Genomic DNA, 21328 nt, shown 5'->3' with positions numbered 1-21328 from the left:
TCATCTCAGCTGTCTTTCCAGCCAACAAAGGGAAAGCGAGTAAAATGGAAACAAAGCCATTCATTTTAACCATGGAAAATAGATAATATTGTTTCATAAATAATAATAACAAATTTGTCTTAAATAAGCATGAATCCCAACAAAAATATGAGTGAAAACTGTTGATTGTGTCCATCTTTTTGTTTTTATTTTGTACTTAACTAGGGGAACTGTGTTGTTATGCTGTACATCCTTCAGCATTTTTCTTAGAGAAAATGGCTGATAAATATCTCTACTTTCCAGGGAAAAGTTGAAGAAGCTCTAAGGGCGTTTGAGGCCTTAGTGAATCAATACCCACAGAGTCCTCGAGCAAGATACGGGAAAGCACAGGTACTAAAACAAAAAAAAAGCTATAATATTAAAAAAGATAAACCTTTTTTAACAACGGAGTTCTAAACCCCAGTCAGACTTCATTTATAATGTTATGGATGTTCCTAGGGAAAAACAGAATTATGTGATCTGTCATATTGTATCTATTTCAGGCCTCTATCCTTCTCCAATTACTTTGGGAGCTTTTTTCTAACTTTAGTGGAAACTATTGTAAATAACACAAAAATAAGATATGTCCAGTACGCTTCATGAAAATTGTCAGATGAATGGTAAGCAATAAATCCCAGCTAATGTCCCAGTGCAGGAACAACAGACAGAACTTAACTGTTACATACTGTTTGCTGCAGCTGGTAAATGAACGTGTCATCTGTGGGCTAAATGCTGCTTGTTGCTTAGTGGGAGTAGAGAAGGAGACTTGGAGTTTTTATAGAGTGAGTGTTAAAAGGATAAATAATATCAGTCGATCAACTGTTTGGCTGAGTAACCATGCTGTTTGTTTTTTTCATGTATTCAGTTTCAAAGTAGCTCAAGGTTAAAAAGTAAAGGACAGAAGTACAGAAAGATTCCAGATACTTATTACAGCAGATGCAGCTAACACAGTTGAAGCTGTTTCATTACAAGTGTATGACTGATACAAGAGTGAGTTTAAACAGACCAGTAAGACCTTCTGCACCTGCAGTGCTTGCGGTGCATCTATACCTTGCTCTGCTAATTGACATAAGAATGAATGTAAACCAAAAAAATGAAAGTATTTGGGGAAAAATGCATTGAACATATGGAAATGCCTGCATTTGTATAAACAATTCAAACTAAAGCTTTAAAAATTTAGCATTTGAGGTACAGTCTTACTTTTTCAGCTACAGAAACAAATTACGAAAATGCCATACCACAGGTGAAAACTGTTGTAGCTTCCATTAGCTTCACCAAAGCTGTAGTTTCACAGTAGAGATCTCATATATCCCTCAGTCTGCTCCTGAACTTGAACAAATCTAGGTTCTGAAAGACTTTTAGGGTAGATATTTCATCAACATATGCAAAAAGTAAAGTCAACTAGTTTTCTAAGAAATGGTGTAAATAAATTAGTGTCAGAATATATGAAAGAAATATTTGTTGGTGTGTTTTGATCTTTGTCTTGTTGCCAGTGTGAGGCTTAGCATACAAATAATCCGTAGTCACCAATTTGCATGTCTTCTATATTACTAAAACAGATTGCTTCATCTATTTTCAAAAGCAGAAATTATGAATTCTATGAACATTAACCAAAATTCCATGTTAATGTATGGTTTAGGTGCAAAATTTCTCATACTCACGCTTTCAAACAATCCATAGGAAACAAGAAATAACAGTAATTCTGATCTACCATACCGTAAAACACAACCAATTATGTTTTTCATTGTTATGCCAAAATTATACATATCGAAGGCAATTCTAAAATTATTCCCATAATCTTAACAATCATATAGTTTGCCTTTTAAAGAAAACAAAGTTATTTTTAAGCCTAAAGGATTATTATGTGTTCTAATAATGGTTTTGTGATTCTTTCTAGTCTGAAGATGACTTAGCTGAGAAAATGAGAAGTAATGAGATGCTGCAAAAAGCTATCAACACCTATGATGAGGTGGTTAGTCTGCCAAATGTCCCTTCAGATCTCATAAAACTCAGCTTGAAAAGAGAAGCAGACAGGCAGCAGTTTCTTGGTAAGATTCAAGAGTGGCGTGAATGTTTTGGAAGTTGTGTCAGCAAGACTTTCAGAAGATCACCAAGGATTTATAAGTGCCAATTACACTGAAATTTTGGTAGGATTTGTGATCCTAAGCTCTTAAATGCTTACGAAAAATATCTTAAGATTCTTTAAATGTTTTCTAGGGAAGTAATGTCTGTAATTGCTTGTGTGGTGATAGTGCCTGTGGACAGCAGTTCATTGGGTGCTATGAGAAGCTATGATGGGAGGTGGTCAAAAAACTTTTATTGACCGAGGAAGAAGAAAATAATCTTCTTTTTCTACTGAAACTGAGAGAACTCATGAGGAAATTAATGGCTTACACAAAGTATACGTACCCAGAGTAAACTTTCATTGAACAGAGAGACGAATGAAATTGAACTCAGGGGATAACATCTGGAAGTTTAGATCTCGATTCTGGGATGTACGAGAAGTGCTGATTAGACTATGAGGCACAGTCAACTTTGCAGAAAAGAGTTCTGTTCCCATGGGCTGGATTTTGTTATGAACTTGTTTTGATCTTGCTGTTTCTCTAGGAGGTCGAGGAACAGACTTGATTTTAAGCGTGTAAAGCATAGTTAATTTCATAATGGAAATATGATAGAACTATTGCGTTACACTAGAAATGCTTTTAATTACTTAATCAATTAAGATTACATTTATTTTCATATGTTTACCTAATTTTTTTGAGCACTCTGAAATCTGCGTATGAAAGAGCAGCCGAAGCTTCAATAATGTTGTTACTGCTACACTGTGAACAGTTCTCCACTAGAGGTTACCATAACACTGCCTGATATGCATTGGCACTGCTTTCCTGAAATATTCCTTGCATGACTACACTGCAGTGACAACCAAGCAGCTGAATCTGCTCCTATCTGCACAAGGGTTTTTTCAAGTTCTGCTTCTTGATCGTTAGTGAAAGTTCAACACCTGGCTCTGATTTATGGTTTCCTAGATGTTGTGTAAGCATCTCGCTACTGTTACCTGTATATGTAATTGTAATTGAGTCTTGTTCAATCAAATTAGGTCGCATGAGGGGTTCCCTGGTTACTCTGCAGAAATTAGTTCAGCTGTTTCCCAGTGATACTTCATTCAAGAATGATCTTGGTGTTGGTTACCTCTTGATAGGAGATAACAGCAATGCCAAGAAAATATATGAAGAGGTAAGTTTTTGTTCTAGCCAAGAAAAAATATTATTTACATTCATATGTTCATTCTAAAGACTGCTTGCTTTTAACTTTTTCAGTTGTTAGACATTTTGCATGTCAGGTTTTGAAAGGTTAATATAGATATATGGTTTGGTTTTCTGGGGTTTTATTTAGTGCCATTTTAAAAGGTCTTCTAATTTTAATTCAGATTTCCTGATACTGTCATGCTACGTTTTTCCTCATAGAGAAATGCAGATGGTTTTCATATGCTTAATAATATTTGATTTCTTATACCTTGTGGTATCAAGGTTTGGAATATATTGACAACACAGATGTAACGTATAGTATTAAAAAAATATCTTAGATGTGGAAAGCAGAAGTAAGTGTGTTTCATTACAGAAACATTCCATCTAATTACATGATGGAGTATTTCAGAACTCACGCAGCATTTAACCTTTGTTTTTTCACAAGTTTTATAGGGAGCCTAAATTCTGTTTTTCTTTCCTGATGCTTGTAGTGTGGACAGTTCATTGGATTTATATTCCTATCTTACACTGTGGTTTTTGGGCTGGAGGAGCTTCACTGCCAGGAAGGGCCACCCTGCTCCTGTTATCTGGAAACCCTGTTAATATCTGGAAACTTTGGCATATGTGGAGCTTGATGTCACTGGTAGAGCACAACCTGTCAGCACCTGATCAGAGATGATCTTCTTGATGTTGGCACACTTGCTGCAACACTCATTAGTACATGCACAGTACTGTAGTTGACTGGTTATGTAGACCAAAGAGGAGTCAGCATGATTAGTACCACCTTCTGAGAATATAAACGCAGCTTTCCATCCCCTACATCAAGTCTGGGGGGATTCTCATCTCAGGTGTTTTCTCAAAGAGGAAGAGGATGTTTGGCCACATGGCTGGAAGCAGGAGCCAAACCCTGATAATGCCATTTTTTTTTCCTCAAGCTCCTCTGGTAGTCTTGATAGTATGTGGTATGTGTATATGTATATATGGTATATATATATGTGTATATATATATATGTATGATATATATATACTATATATATATATACACACTACCATATATGTATATATGGTAGTCAGATGTTGCCAGAATAATGTTTGCTTTGCTCCTTTGACTACTTTGTAGGTCCCTCCATAAAACATTCGTTGATTTTTGGCCTGCTGTCAGAATTTCTCAGAGGATTGGAAGCATCAGCTTTTTAAGATAGACTGTATTAACTGAACCTGCTTCTTAAGCTGCAAGGAACTTGAAAACAAAACCATGCTCCTTTGGAGCAAGATTTTCCTTTGCAATTTTCCACTATTTTGCTGCAAACAATATAGTTATTAGAATTTCTCAGTATAGATAAACACAGGATTTTTTATAAGTGTAAGAATGTAATGAGTTTGCTATATAGTTACTTTGACATCAAGTTTGATATACTTCTGAACTGCTCTGATTAAGAACAGATACACAAAATAAGAACTGGTCTGCTTTTAATATGTTCTTTTCCATGCTTCCATGGTCTTTATCCAAACTAATTACTCTGTTTTGCAGTTCACTAACCACTGAAATAGTATAGATCATAGTGATGTTCTGTCCTTGTAAAAGGGCAACAAATAAATACCTTTTAAAAGGAGTTGGATTTATTGTATTCAAAAATCATTCTGGCTATTCCTCAGGCTGAATTCCAGTACAGGAATGTCTTTTTTTTCTTTCTCATAGTTCAGGATAAATTTACATGAAGAATTTTAAGAAAGGAGGCATAGCCAAAGAAACAGAGAGAAGCTCATGTGTACCTGCTTTTATTCTTGGTTATGCTGAAGGCTTCTTACATGATTTTGGGCAGGTTGCTCAGGGACTGTATGGTCTTCTCTTGACAGCTTCGCTTAGCTGTCGCAATACACGTTTAGAAAGTGATTGATATGTTGTTTGGAGCTCCAACCATAGTTACTCAAGTTCTCTGTATAGTCAATAAAGAGAAGGACAAGCTGTGAAGGGTGGTTCTGAGGGCTTTCAGGAGACATCTTCCTCTTCCCATGACTTTTTTAAAAACCAGGGAAATTTCTGTAATGTAGCTGAATCTTCTTCTCACTAGTGTAGGACAAGTTAGACTTTTGATAGAAAAACGTAAGAGAGCACAAATGAAAGCAGGAATTCAGTGTTGCACTGTAGATGCCTCCAATATTTATAAATCCTGGGTTCTGATTCCCACTGTGAGGATGTTTGTACATTTTATGCAAGTGTTCTTTAGTGCAGAAGGCATGGACATCTAGAAAGATAGAGCAGAGCTCAGGACTCATCATCAAGAAAACACATCCCTTGTTTGACTAAAGGCTCAGCTTTCTGTCGATCTCCATCTGGTTCCATTCCTCCTGGATGTCTAACTTCTTGTGCATGTGGTACTTGTTTCTGCTCCTCAGGCAAGTTCGCAAGTAGTTCAGCACTCTTCTGTGCAGGAGAATCTGGACTTCAATTTTCCCATTTCCTGGGAAACTGCTAGATTCCTGGGCGAAACGTACCAGTTTTGTCCTTTGCTTCCTGCTGTAATATTTATCCAGTGTAAGCCTGGGCTGAGCACACACAGCTAGCTGGACCCTTCACGAGCACTGTCCCCTATGTCATGATACACCATTTCAGACCAGACTAACTCCAGCTTGCACCATCTCCAAGGAACTGGAATAGATGCGCAAGGAATACTAGTGAATAAAACTTTCTTCTTTACATTTAATGGCCAGTTTACTTATTTTCCATTCAATTGTTATTTTCCATTCCAAATCTGTTATGTCTTAGCAGATGTTGAAGTATTGTAATCACAATTTTATTTCAAAACTCTAAATATGATATGTTCCTCCTTTTAGCTACGGAAGTGATGTGTATAAACGCTGCACCTCAGATCAAGAGAGTTTCATACTTAAAGCTATAATGTGGTATAGTCTAACACAAATACATGTTTCTAGTATGCATTTGCCAGAATTTATGCTGAACCACAGATGGAAAATGGTGTCCAGCTGGAGAAAATTTCAGTTTTGCCTCTAATATTAGAGCATTTTCTTTTGAACATTACACTTAGGGACAGGAAAACATAATGTTAAAAGTAGTCCTCCGAGAATTCAGAGCTATTTTTATTTTTAAAGAAAACATTATATTTAAAGTAGCCCTCATGGAATTTAGAGCTATTTTTGTTTTCAAGGATCTACAGATAATGATAAAATACAGTGGAAGAGAATTTTGTAAGACCAGTTACTCTGCTAATAGCGCTTTTTCTGCCTGCCATGCTGAGGCATGTCTGCATGGCTCAGTGTAGCATTATTCAGACATACATAAGCCAGCTCTGATTGGGCTATCTCAGGTACCAAAAGCAGAATACCCACATTGACACAGTACTTTGCCCTGGCTAATTAGCCATTGATAGCCCCAGAGGTTAATTTCTATATTCATGATTAATATTTAATGAGCTATGAGCAGTTTAGTAAAACTTATTTCTAAACATAATTAATATTGCATGCAGCAACAGCAACAGAGTAATACAATTTACATTAAATACTTCCAGTGTAATTTCTGCTGATTGTATCTCTTCACTTGTGTTTAGGGGCTCTGAATGTAGATTATGCCTTAATGCAACTCGGCATAGTTTAAATGAACCATAATACAGAAAATTCTATTCTGTCTTAATTAATCACATAGCTTTATCCTATAGTTAAAGAAACTACAACAAAATTATATGGCTAATAAATATTTCTGTCAGTCATTTTATTTCACCCTGCAGGTACAGATTCTTGGATCAAAATAATTATGCACAGAATACTGTAGTCAAAAGGCAGAAGATGTGTAAGGTGGTATACTATTCTTGTACTAGGGGTCAAGCTCATCCTTACTCCGACTTGCCAGGTTCATTTTTTTGCAAATAATGTGTCTTATTATGGACTTCAGATAGATTCCCAAATTGATAGATCCTTCATAGTAGCTCTTTTTTGCAAAAAAGGAAATTAAATGCTGCTATTTTTAACTCAATGTCTTATACCCACATTGTGTTGATTTTGGTTTTGCTTGGATGTAGTAGTAAGGTTTGAGAAAGCAGAGAATTTGGCCCAGAGAACTTGTTGTTTTCAATCAATTACTTTGATTGAAAGATTAGGTTAGACAGTGACTGGAAAAGGCAGAGGGAAATAGCTATAATGCATGCAGACATTTTATCCATGGCATAAGTTTAGTAGCTTCAAAAATAGATTCAGGCAAGAGCAATTGCTCATCTGTCCGTTGTTTTGTATTTAGCAGCTGTGCTAGATATTCAGCAGGTATCAGCCTCTGTAATTCCACCAACTGCCAGGCTCTTGTGGGGAGGGACTATTCATCAGGGACTGTAGTGACAGGACAAGGGGTAACGGGTTCAAACTTAAACAGGGGAAGTTTAAATTGGATATAAGGAAGAAATTCTTTACTGAGAGGGTGGTGAGGCACTGGAATAGGTTGCCCAGGGAAGCTGTGAATGCTCCATCCTTGGTGGTGTTCAAGGCCAGGTTGGATGAGGCCTTGGGTGACATGGTTTAGTGCGAGGTGTCCCTGGCCATGGCAGGGGGGTTGGAACTAGATGATCTCAAGGTCCTTTTCAACCCTAACTCTTCTATGATTCTATGATCCTCACAGATCCCTATAAGACCATCCACCCTTATTTTAAGAAGAGGCGTAACGGCTGATTAACTTGACCTTGTAATTGATATCACATAGAACTACAAATGATATCAAATATATACATCATAGAAATGTGGACCTGGAAAGTAGATCAAGACATTCTCTAATTTCCACCTTGGCTGAGGCAGACCAAATGCACTTAAATTATCTCAGTAATGTTGGGAGTACATGTTTTCAGAGCTCAAGCCAGCCAGCTTCACACCTTTCCCTGAAACACTCCCTCATATACTGATCCTTTCCTACAGCTGTCCCTGTCCTCACAAATCTGTCTCTTGCATAGTCCCCATGAAATACCCTTTTCTGGATGTTTGCTTATGCATTTTCCTGTCCTGCAAAACTAAGCTAGGTTATAACTCCAGTAGTATCTAAATCTTGTTCAGGATACAAAATCTTTTAGCTTAATTTAGCTTGTGAGGTCTTGGTCTTGGTCAAAGAGCATAGCACACAACTATAATGAATGGTGTTAATTGCGTAATGTAGCATGCTATACACCAAAAAAGAGGGTAGAGAAGGACAGGCAACTAAAGCATAAAGCAATTCAGAGACTCTGGTTGTAATAATTTTACTTCTGAGACTTCAAAGTTTGGTTTGTAATAGATTTTTCTGGAGAAGCACAGAAGTGAATGGGGAAAAACAAGTACAGCCAAGCCAAGAATTCATCTGAAAGTCGGCAAGGAAGAAAATGTCATTGCATTACTAAATAATAATATGTGCACAGGTTTGTTAGTTTGCAGATCCATACATGCATATTTAATTGATTTGCTCTCATGCAGGTTCTAAGCCTGGCTCCAAATGATGGCTTTGCCAAAGTACATTATGGCTTCATCCTGAAGGCAGAAAACAAGATAGCAGAGAGCATACCCTATCTAAAGGTATTTTTCTTTTCTCACCCACAGTAAATATTTTACTAGTAAAAAAATATAATTGAAATGTATAAAAACATGTCAAGCTAGGAGCATACGAATTACAAATCACAGTGTAAGCTACTTGTTGGAGTTACATTGCTGGATCACTGTTTGTGACCTGTAGCAAGCTTGTACATTGAAACTTATGAAATCTTGACTATCATGTGTTTGTTTTATTAGTTGTTAACCCAAAGTACGCAGCTGTGAGCTGTGTATTGTGAGCTGTGATTGTGCTGAGGTTGGCAGTATGCTGCAAACTTCAGGTTCTTGAAAGATTCAGAGGGGGCTTGTGTATACTTCTGGGTGTTTGGGAAGAAAGTACTACAACATAAAGTCTTAATTCCGCTTTCTAAAACACTTGTGTATATGTTTATAGGGTATGGGGCAAGTGTCCATCTTTGAATACACCTCTGTCTTGGAGGGACTTAGTGGAGGGGCCTTGGAATTTGGAAAACTGATAACATTTCTCAATAGGTTTTTACTGAACTATTGTATTCATACAGCCTAAGTTCCAGGTTACTTTTAGAGGTCCTATTGAGGTTTCTCTAACACATTCTTTATTTCTATTAATAGGAAGGACTGGAGTCTGGTGATCCTGGCACAGATGATGGACGCTTTTATTTTCATCTGGGTGATGCCTTGCAGAGAATGGGAGACAAAGACGTACGTATTTAATGTGTTCTTGCTTCAAAGTCTAAACCTCTGAGAGACTGCAGAATCCAGAAGAACCTTCAGCGATGGGCTCAATGTTGAAAATATGAGTAGTCCATTGCAACAACTATCTGGTATATGTGTATAGAGGTCAAGATGAGCAACAGCAAAAAAATCTGCCATTGATGTGGCAATATGACCTCTTAGCATCGCTTGCTTTAGAACTAACCCAAACTTTTGAAGCTTGCATGGAGCGGTTTGAACTGAGGGAACAGAAATCTTTCGGAAATTCAGTGGCAGTGTTTTTAGAGACTGTTTTATGCTCCTACCACTTAAAACAAAGATTTTAACCAGACTTCAAAAAATACAGTTATATGTATTTCACTGTATAGAAGTTCTGTCATAGCTCTGATGTAAGTGTTTCGCAAAACTTTCTTCTTTCCCACAGTGACCTTGAGCACCAGCAAGTACGTGATAAAAGACCATGAGAGGACTGAATGTGTGAGCTGAGTTATGGTATATGTTCAGTAAGAAATTAGCAAAGAGATTGGAAAAGCAGAAATCTGTGAACAAATCTGTTGTGTGCCCAATGAAAACAAACATATGCTACTGGAAGCCATATGAGTTTCTAATTTGTTAATTTAAAACGCTATTTCATTTTAAAGCCAAATTTGAATGTGTGAATTAGCCCTCCTGTTACGGTAGGGGATCAAAGGGTTTTGTTAAAGAATGTTATTAGTAATGAGGTTTACTACAGGTATGAATTTAAAAATAACAGAAAAAAAAAAACCAAACCCGTTCAGGCTCCTCAATGGGAAATGTGAAGAGGATAAGCATAGAAAAGCATAGTGGAAAATAGCCATGAAATGCACTTGTTTTTAGTTAGTTATCTTGTAATAGAATCATAGAATAGTTAGGGTTGGAAAGGACCTCTAGTTCCAACCCCCTGCCATGGCCAGGGACACCTCACACTAAACCATGTCACCCAAGGCTCTGTCCAGCCTGGCCTTGAACACCGCCAAGGATGGAGCATTCACAGCTTCCCTGGGCAACCCATTCCAGTGCCTCACCACCCTCTCAGTAAAGAACTTCTTCCTTATATCCAACCTAAACTTCCCCTGTTTAAGTTTGAACCCGTTACCCTTTGTCCTACCACAACAGTCCCTAATGAAGAGTCTCTCCCCAGCGTCCTTATAGGCCCCCTTCAGATACTAAAGTACTGTAAAGAATGCTGACCTTTTGAGTACCCAGTCAGCAGAAAGTTCTCCAGTATGAACTGTGTAGATAGATAGGCTATAATGAAGTCTATGTATGTGATCTTTCTCAAGCCTAGCTCATCAGGTTAGCTTTCTTTTTTTATAAATCATGGAAATTTTATTGCAGTAACCTATGCATACAGTAGATTTATAACACTGAAATGTAGTAGTATCTGAATTTTGTAAGTTAGAGTGCCTTCTCTGAAATATTTTTCCAATTAAGTTGGGATTTTTTTTAATTTAAAAATTCATTTACAAGTGAGAATCAGTAAGCCTCATTTTACACTTATACACAGAGTCTGCTTGCACGTGTTCTCTCTCTCTGTCTGACTCTGTCCTTCTCTCAATAGAAAACCAAAAAGGAAGTCCCTGTCTGCTTCCATGGGATATTCTGGGTTGAACGGTTAAACCTAGAACATCCCATTACAGATGTAATTAATGTACATCATAATTTTGTTAACGTTTATAGAGTCAAATCTGCTGTAGAAGAAGTTTTAATTAATGACAAATGAACTTGAGATAGAGGAGACTTAAATTCGTCAATGGAAAAGCTAAATTTTTTCACTGACCTTGCTAGTCTTGCTGAACTTCAAGACTGAATCAAGGAAACAGATCAATATTTAAGGAATATGTGAAATTGCTATCACTGAAGGTTTGTTGAAGATAGATATTAATATATTAGAGCTAAATTAGAACTTATGAATACGGTCTTGGTAAGTGTTAGGTGAACAGTGTTGGGTATGCCCTTTCCAACTATAATTTGAGAAGATGCCAAATTGACTTAAGATAGATTAAAACTGCAGAAGGTATTATAGGACAAAGTGCTGTTCACACAGAATGTATAAACTGAGTGCATCTCAAACAATTTCTTTCCTGGAAAAGAAGATCACTGTTGTAGCTCTCTTGAACAGTACAATGATCATTATTTAGTCCTTGCACTGCCAAGATCTGTATACAAAAGTACAGTTTTCTCGAGGAAGCTCAGGACTGGAAAGGATGAGTGAGGCAAGCTAACCCTACTCCATTCTGTCAAAGGCAACTTCATAGCACAATTCTTCTAATAGATAAGGTTTAACAGTATTATACTTTGTGATTAAGACTGATGGATCTTAAAGAGCTGCAGTATTCATACTTATCAGTCAGTGGCTGAAACAAGTAGTTCATCCCCCTTACCATTTGGGCTAACTCCAGGCACTGAAAATGAACACAGTCAGCCAGCATGAACAACCTGTTGATGTCGTACTGCTATTAACAACTTGCATCTTGAGGAACAGGCATTATAAATCATTATGCTTTCACTTCAGAGACTTAACCAAGATAACATCAAAATTTAGAGATATGTTGTGTATTGCCCAAAGGTAATACATAAATTATCTTTTTTGTACCAATACACAACATTACAGAGCTTCTCAATGGAAAAAAGGTGAAAGCTTATACATGGTCTGCTGTTACTCTGTTCATCCGTACTGATTTTTTGTACTTAAGATGAATACTGTAAGGCAACATTCCGTTGCAGCCTTTCCTCCATACTTCAAGAGAGTTATAAAAATCAGAGTACCATAATTTTTAAAAGCTTGAAGAAAGTTTTTAGACTCTCAAAAATGATCTATGGTAACAATATAGACACTTAAGTAAAAATGTGAAATCAAAACTACCCAATATAATTTCTTACCTTACATCTGTGAAATAAAAGATCTCTGAGATGACACTTGGATATTTTTAGGAATAATCCATTACATGAAGAATTTCCAATAGCTTTTTGTATGTCTTAGTAAGTCACAAGCTGTTCTTATGGTTAACTTGTATCCAAAAAAATTTGTTCTTCCTTCTAGTTTACTGGCTTCAAGGTAAACATTAATAATAAGCTCACATGAATTGTTGCTCTAGAGATGTGTGTGTTTGATTATATATTTTACCTTCTATTAGACCCCATACATAAAATGTTTCTTCTTTATCTTAAGAGTTAGCAATGTGGTTTTTGTCTCAGCTAGGCACTTGGTTTAGACTTAATGTCAAATGTGGGCAGATAGATGGACAACTATCATATGCGTATGAGTTATAGGAGAAGAAATGACTCTCTTTGAAAAAACAAAACCCAGCTTAAATAGTCATGCAGGGAAACTACCATACCAGAATGCTTCTGGGGACAGTGTTCATCTTCAGATTTTCTGTACTCCTGCTGGAAACAAAAATGGAAGGTTTGGTTTGTTGACGAGAACTTGGCAAGGAGGTACGCACAGCCAGGGAAAGAAGCTAATGGTAAGATGTGGGGAGAGTGTTATTAACTGGAAGCACAAGGGTGAAATGATAGTCTGTTTTAGGTAGAGTGAGGTAAGAACAGATATTAGGCTGGGTAAAGGAGTGTGAGAACATGGTCCAAGTTTGGATGAGTGATGCTTAGGTGGAAGTGAATTTGATACATTGCAGGCTTGGTAGAGAGTGAATTTCAAGCACTGTAGCTAGAGAGGGACTCTATGCATGACTCCAAGTAAAGAGGATTTTGGACTGTTTCTGTTCAAGGCAGGAATTGCTGCCTGCTTCAGTCCCCCTGCTCTGGACTTATCTTCATATCTCCCTACTAAGCTGTCCTGTCATCTCCTTTTTTGTTTTTTGTGTTGTCTAAAATATTTCAGGTGTAGCAGTAGCGCTGGACATACATAATCTTCTGTGTATATGTTTCATCACAGTGTTACTCATGTTGGATCTTTTCTTTCCAAGCATCTCATTTTCTTTCTTTGCAGAACCTTTTTTTGCTGCTATACAGAGGTAAAGCAACTTGTGGAAAGGGAGAGTAAGACAAAGGAAAATGCAGTATTTACCTCCATAGTTTTCTACCATGTAATCAGTTCTGGTGTGGCAACAAACATTTGAAGAAACTCAAGTGCATATATGTATTAAGTAATTAAGTAACAATTTAGATCCACAAAGTCAGCAGTGTTTTCATCATCGCAGCGTCTCTACTGGCAGCAGAAGGCAGTCATCTTTAATTCATAGGTTGATAATTGAAACAGAGAAAACAAAGTTGACCAAAATGAGAAACAATTGGATGTCCCAAATCCAAGGGGAGCAACTAGATTACTGACCCATATTTGGTGTGAATGGTTGTGAGAAGATTATCCTATTTTGCTAATGGATTGGACAGCCTTGGCTAATGAATCTATTTTGGGAATGTTAGTTGAGTCTAGGAGCTTGGCTGATATGAATTTGGTTGTTAACAATTGTAATCTTTTAGGCATACAAGTGGTATGAACTTGGATACCAAAGAGGTCACTTCGCATCAGTGTGGCAGCGCTCCCTCTACAATGTCAAAGGACTGAAAGCTCAGCCTTGGTGGACAGCAAGAGAAACTGGTTATACGGAACTGGTGAAGGTAAGGCAGTTAGTTTCTGTATACTTTGAATTTATTTATTTTTTTTATAATGACAACTATTATCTAAGGTATTAAACAGAGCAAATGCTAATCTATAAGGTGAGCAAAGCAAGTGTAGATGCCCAGAGGTGGATTTAACAAAAGATAACAACATAGAATTTCAGTTCTTTAAAGTTCTTTTTCTATGATCTCAAGGTCCTTTCCAACCCTAACTATTCTATGATTCTATGATTCTATTCAGTGCAAAGCAAGTAGTCTGGTTCTTATTCATAATAACAGTTTTCATTTCCCAAGTTGCATAATTTTTAGTATTTTAATAATGGTTATAACAATTCCTTAAAAAGTAAGAATTAAAATGGGGGAAGAACATTTTTTCCCTGTATGTTTTAATTATTGGTATGTGGCTTAGCAAAATTATTCTACACAAATAATTTATTTGCAAGAGAAGTTCTTTCAGTGGTTGTTTTTTCTTTCATACTTAGTTACGTAACATGATAAAAAGCCTACTATAAAAGGATGATTTTATTAGAAAGAAATTAGAAAGGAACATTATTCTTTTTTATGATTTTGATGGCAGCATAAATAAGGCTAGGAAATTTATATTAAAGTGTGATTCTCCAGTGTTATCTTAGTCACACAAAAAAGCAATTACCTTTATGGACTGGTGTTTGGGAAGATCTGAAATGGTCATCTAGTGAACTCATTCTTGAGGTCTGTGTAGGAATAGATACTTCCTGCCATAAAAGGATGGAGAAACAGGGAACTTCTTATCATACTTTTGCCAAACAAAAAGGAAAGAATATATATTATTTTATTCATGTTTTAGAGCTATCTGCAGTGATGTTTTACACTAAACCATTCAAATTCTTAAATCGCAAAAGGTAATGGTTTCCTTACCCTTGGCATGAGGAGGCAAGTCAGCTTTGAAGGCTGAAAGAATTCAGTTTCCTGTTATAAAATAGCCAGGGCTCCACCTGCAAGGGATTTTTTTCAGATGGATCAGTCAATATGTGAAGCTCTTGATTTGGATCAGCATCCTGCGTGGCTCCTAGAAGAGCTGTTCAGAAGACCAACAAGGGTAGAAATTCACCCCTGACTTCCACAGCACTACTGGCTCTCTGAAATCCAGTCATACCTCTTCAATCCAGCCATTCTGTGATACATTTTTTAGCTATTTTACTACTAATATGTCATTGAATCTGGTCAAAATTGTGGCTGCAAATTTACTTACATATGTGTCATAATTTGGGGTGGTAAGATTTGCATTCTGCAAGATAAGATTCGCAGTTGAAAGTATAAACCTAAAATGTAAGTTAAATGCATCAGGAAAAAATATTTGTATTGTTGTGTTTCCCCCATAACTCAAGAAAGTTCCGAAGGAAAGCAGGCTTGACTCTAGTAACATACAATGCTGAAAGCAGAATTTGAAGCAGTGTTCTCCAGAAAATGGCAAAAGATCATTGAAGACATTGGGTTTATTAATTTCTGAAATATTCCAACTTCTGTACATGTTTTAATAGAGAAAAAACAAAACCGAAAACCAACAACAAAACAACATTATTTCTTACCTCTTCATCTCATTACATTCCTCTTACGTCTGTGTGGGAAATGCTACCAAATCCCAATCATAAAATTTGACATGGAAAGCTGTTGTATGAAGCATTGGAGGCCCTGACCATCTCTCCCTGTGTTTCATTGCTTGTTGTTAAATGTGGATGGAGAATTCTCAATATCTTGATAGTTTAACAATGCTAACTGAAGATTTTTTTGTGGTTAACTGAGACAGCTCTAAAACCAGACTCTCTGGCAGCTTTATTTGGTTCATTCCATTAGCAGCACGCTTGTGGTCAGTGGCATCTTATAGCACAGACCTGGCTTGATTTTATTATAAAGGGTCATGTGGTTTCTTGGCACTAGAGACAGAGATGTGAATTTTGACAGTGCTTTTTCCACCAAAAGCCTGAAGAAAAGATTGTCCTTTTTCAGTATTCTCAGTTTAATAAATTCCTTCTGAGGGGCATTCAGCTCACTTAACTGTAGTCATACAGATGCGAGGCATATTGTCTGCTAGTGATCTAGTTTACAGGTATCAAAGTATTTCTAGAGGATGATTAATTTTTACTATGTTAAATAACTGTCTAAGGATGGCATGTCTCCCTTCCTGGTGTTAACTTTCCTACTGATTTACTAAAAAATGAAGCCTAGGCAATTAATTTAGGCTTCATGTTTAACTGTCTGATGGGTAAGATTAAAGATGACAGTCTCATACTTTATTTCCTTCTCTATTGCCTACTTGCCTGGATGTCTGGGGAGACTGCGAATATGTCAGTAATACTTACCAAGATATGTATGATGGTGGTAAATCTTGCTTAGTGGTACTTTGCTTCTCTCTAGCTGTGACCCATTAATGCTTAATTTTGTTGTAGTTTCCTTGAAAGAGTAGGAAGGGTTTCTCCCTGGTTTCACAGAGAGCAGAAAATATAAACCTTTAGTTTAGTATCAAGTGATGTACGTAGAAATGTTCTGCTGATGTTTCTGATCTATGGTATTTCAGGCCTTTGGATCCAGAGAGTCAAGAAAATTTCTTGTTTGAGCTCAGCTAAAAGAGAACCTTTCTTTTACCTTTGAAAACCTGTCCTATTCCCTTGGGACAATTAGCTTTCCTTTCTTACCGAGTGATTGCATCATTCCCTGGTACCTTTTGTAGAACCTCAGCATTACTCTTCTATTCTGGTGCTCATTTTAAAAAATAATGAAAGGGGTAAAATGCTATTGGATCCTAGAGTCTTTTCACCAGTCTGAAATTAATACATAGGTAATGACCTAGGTAACTTTGTCCTTTCCTCATGCTGTGTCCTTTGACTTTTGGAAAGGACCCGGAAGATGCTTTGCCAATAATGTACTACAGTGAACAGATGATTGATTAAAGTAGATCTTGTATTGTCAGTTTTCTCTGATGGCTTAGATTTTATTAATTGAAAGTTTCAAGTGCAGCAAGAAAAGCTCGAAGGAGAATTAAGCTACTGGCAACACCACATATCCATAATATTTTCTGCAGAGTGACAGCTAGGGCTTAATGGTTTATCTAATAATAGCTAAATATTCATAGTTAATAGAGAAATTAAATTGAAATGTGCATTTACCGTGTGGCTGGATGCTTTAAGGGGAGCCTTGTGTTGGAAAGAGCAGAGATGATGCGTACAAGTGCTGATGCTTAAGCATTGTGAGTGACCCAATGTGTGCAATGAATCTATTTTGAAAGGTTTAAAATACTGCTCCTTACTTGAAGGTTGTCAGCGTTTCCCCAGCAGAGACACAGTAACTGATCATGAATACTCTCCTCCTCTTTTTCAGTAACAAAGAGAAGTAGATTAAAGTCTACACGATGTTTTTATTTTATAGTCCAACGGACTAAAATGGACGTGCAGTCAGTAGTTATGCATTGAAAGGGTTTGACAGCACAGAGTAAGGATTCTTTTAATATAATAGTCACTCATAAAAATAAACCGATATTAAGAAATCCCTATTTAAACATAGTAATGCCTTTGCCAATAAAATCTATACTGTTGCCAGATGTAAAGCAACTGTAAACTTCCATTATTGTTAGGAACTGTATTTAAAAAGCCATATGGAGGTTTATGGGAATCAGCTGCTAGGAAACAAGCACATATGTTCCCAATGCTGATTGCCACCTAGTTCTTCACTTGGAATCAGGATATTGCACCAAATATAATACAAATTTGTTGCTCTAACCTGAGGCTTGTATCCCTACATACCATGAAGCATAAGCATATTTAACTTTTTTCTGTAGGTAATGACTCTCAGGTCAGCTGTAAGTCCAAGACATGGACTTAGTCATTATGTTTTAATGGTGTTTTGCATTCTTACCCATCCAAGGTACGTTTAAGAGTCTGTAAAATCAGGGAGATCAAGGCTGAGCTGCCTTTGATCTTCCTGCTTCATTTCTACCTAGGAGCTACCTATTATTCATAGTAAAGCACTATCAGTGTGTTTTATAGATGGGATCAGGTTTTCAGGAGTACAGAGATGCTGTTGATCTCAGGGGAAGTTATGTCTAAAACTGTTGAGGAGTTAGTTCAAAATCAATGATGTGTTCAAATCACTTTGTATCCAGTAAGTTGGAGAAGAAGCTTTAAAGTGCAAGAACAAACACCCATCTCTGCAGTTTAATTCTCAGCCTGGGCATTAGTGAAAGATTAGAGGTGACAAAGCAGCAGGAATGCTTTGTTCAAGAGCACAAAGAGAAAACGAAAACTATTCACACAAATAAGGTTTAGTAAGCAAAGTAAGCAGCTGGGAAATGGAAGTTGCTTTTATCCAGATCTGTTGTTACACTGTGGATTTTTCATTTATATTGCTGTAACATTAAAATGATTTATAATTGATAGAATAAAAGATTTTCTAATCTATTTGATTTTTACAAATGTAATGTCCTAAGGCAGTAGGGAACAGAAATTTTAATTGTACTATTTTGTGGTTTTGGTATGTATGAAGTACAAGGCAGCTTTCACATTTTGAATGGTTGTGTCCATAAATCATTATGTGGCATTTCAAGTCCTATTTGATCTTTTTCAATAGCATCAGCATGTGCAAGTGAATCTCTGTAAACTTTTGTGAAGGTTTAAATCATAGCTTTCAGCTTAAGTGGTGTGTTTACCTTTGTCCTCTTTGAACTGGAATGTTCTGCCAAAGCCTGGAGGTCCAGGTTATGTATGGTTTTGTAGTTGCAGGAGTGCTTCCAGGTAAGGTGTGCAGTGTTTAAGAGGATTAATACACTTGTTAGCTTGCAATACAAAATGAGCTGTTAAAGAGCCTTAAGGCTAATCAAAAAGCAAGTCAAAGTGAGGCCTAGCCTGCAAAGAGGCTGGGGCTCATTGAAATTTTACGATCTAAATGTAATTGAATCTGAGGAATGCCGTGACAGTTGGGTTTACTGCTTTAATATGTCAGAAGGGAAATGAGGATAAAGAAACTTGATAATGATGATGAGCACTTTTTTTAGTGCTTTTAAATTAAAAAAAAAAAAAGTTAATAATGGCAGGGAAAAAAAAAACAGTACTAAAACTGAACGCAGTAAGTTCTCAGTGCAGTAACTTGGATCTCACAACAGTCCTTAGAGAAAAATTGGAAGCTCATTCGGGATGAGGGGCTTGCTGTGATGGATAAGAAAAGAAGTCTTTTCCTGCCTGAAGATGAGAATCTACGAGAAAAAGGAGACTGGAGCCAGTTTACCTTATGGCAACAAGGTAAAACATTTTGTATTTCTTCTCTTTCCCCTATCTCATTTTCTCAGATTAATACAGTGTAATAAGGATATCAACACAGTTTTTTCCAGAACGTTTTATATAACCACTGAATCTGCAGAAGAAGGGAACTAATAAAATAGCATCTGGGATCTCTGTGACGGTGAACAGTTCTTTATTCTAAACCATGTTGTCTTGAAGCACTTCTAAGAATCCCTTGAAGGTAATACTCCTTCAAGTGATACAAAGCTGCCAACATTTTGCATGGTGATGCATAGTAAAGAGCAGCCTGAGGGAAGATGGGAGTGTGGGAGAAGACACATCCTCAATATTTGTATTGTCAGTGAGGTGAGGAATTGTATGAGCAAAAGAATATGACTTACAAGCTTGCTGCCCTATCCCAAGCTGTGCAGAGGGAGGCCCAAGACTTGTCTCTTCCAAGAGACTTGTTTTTATAATCATAATGTTATATAAGACTGCATATGAAAGAGTTCTGTAAAATAAAATATTAAAAGCAGTTTATATCAAAATATAATCTGGTGTTGAAACAGAATGATGTTGGTGGCTTTTTCCATATTTTTTTTCTATGCAGTCTCATTATCGTTTATACTTTTAGAATCATGCTTAAAATATTAAAAGCAACTTATATCCAAATATAATCTGTTTTCAAAAATGGATGATGTTGGTGGCATTTTTTTTTTTCTATGCAGTCTCATTATTGTTTATACTTTTAGAGTAATGTTTAAAAAATTATGGAAATCCTAGTCTTCACAAATAACTTAAAAGCAAAGATGTGCAGGCTGCTCTGATATTACAACGTTCAACTACTTCTGTTTCACAATCTGTAAAATGGAAAGAACAATATTTACCTGTCTTTCAATGTCAGCTCTTTGATAGTTTTGTTGTTTTCTGCAAAGCAGGAAACAAGGAAATATTTGTCATTGCCCTTACTGATGCTCTGGTTGTTATTTTCACTAGGAAGAAAAAATGAGAATGCTTGTAAAAGTGTTCCGAAAACATGTGCTTTATTGGAAAGATTCCCAGAAGCTACTGGCTGCAGAAGAGGGCAGGTACCTGGCAAATTTCTTCTTTTTTACTAATTCTTAATACTTGGGAGCAGGGGATTTTGAGGAATGTGTATGGAGAGATGTATGACATTGATATATTTAATTATGCCTCAAGCACACAATGGAGTTAACAGTAAAAATATGCCCAGATTTAGCCCTCAGTAAATATGAGATGAAATATGTTAGTTGAAACCTTTCTATGGACTCTAGCTGAGCCATTTTACCTTGTAGTTCTTGAGATCTCATGGTAGTTAAGTAGTTATTTGCTGTGGGTCAACCAGTAAGTAATGATTCACTAAACCCCAGCCCTAAGTGACCTGATCTGGTTCATGGCTGATCCTGCTTTGAGCAGAAGGTTGGATTAGGTCCTTTCTAATCTTAGTTCTTTTTTTTTTTTTTCTGATCTGAACCTAACTTTACAAGACTCATTCAGTGAGCCAGATTCTCACTGTCTACCCCAGCCTGGTTGCATTAGACAAGAGAATCGCCTCATGGAAGCCAAACGAGTACTGCTGTCACATGTTTCTTTTCTAAAGGTGAAGGAAAGAAATTTTACACCCATGAGCTGTGGCCTTGGGTACCAACCCAAGTGCCTGGTCTACTTGGCTGCAAATTAACCTCATTAAATCATGCAGTATACTTATATGGTATGGATTAATACATACGTGGTTGAATGAATGGCCAAGCACAGATATATGATTCTGTAAGACAGAATTTTTCATAGTTTTTTTCCAAATTGTTATATTTTATATGAATAACTACATGAGAGCTACCATCATGTTGCAAAATTAAGGATGCAAAAGTTGGAATACACAGTGCTAGCATAATTCTAGTTCAGAGCTTTGGGAGTAGGTGTTCACCAGACGAGTACCTTTGATGTGCCAAA

General features: G+C 36.7%; 1 protein-coding gene across 1 annotated transcript in view; it reads left to right on the top strand.

The window, feature by feature from the left end:
* The window catches only part of ASPH (aspartate beta-hydroxylase), a gene marked incomplete at its 5' end in the record, with an annotated part of 112746 nt that overhangs the window by 80348 nt on the left and 11070 nt on the right, over window positions 1–21328 (top strand). Inside the window, 8 exons of the mRNA XM_080609787.1 lie at window positions 283–369; window positions 1916–2066; window positions 3116–3252; window positions 8703–8801; window positions 9408–9497; window positions 13974–14111; window positions 19243–19378; window positions 20354–20445. Coding sequence (XP_080465913.1) covers window positions 283–369; window positions 1916–2066; window positions 3116–3252; window positions 8703–8801; window positions 9408–9497; window positions 13974–14111; window positions 19243–19378; window positions 20354–20445 — 930 coding nt within the window. The remainder of the gene's footprint in view (window positions 1–282; window positions 370–1915; window positions 2067–3115; window positions 3253–8702; window positions 8802–9407; window positions 9498–13973; window positions 14112–19242; window positions 19379–20353; window positions 20446–21328) is intronic.

Source organism: Psittacula echo, assembly GCF_963264785.1.
Source record: "Psittacula echo genome assembly, chromosome: 2".
Taxonomy (NCBI): domain Eukaryota; kingdom Metazoa; phylum Chordata; class Aves; order Psittaciformes; family Psittacidae; genus Psittacula; species Psittacula echo.
The sequence above is the reverse complement of the archived record's forward strand: the minus strand, read 5'-3'. Positions and strand labels throughout refer to the sequence as shown.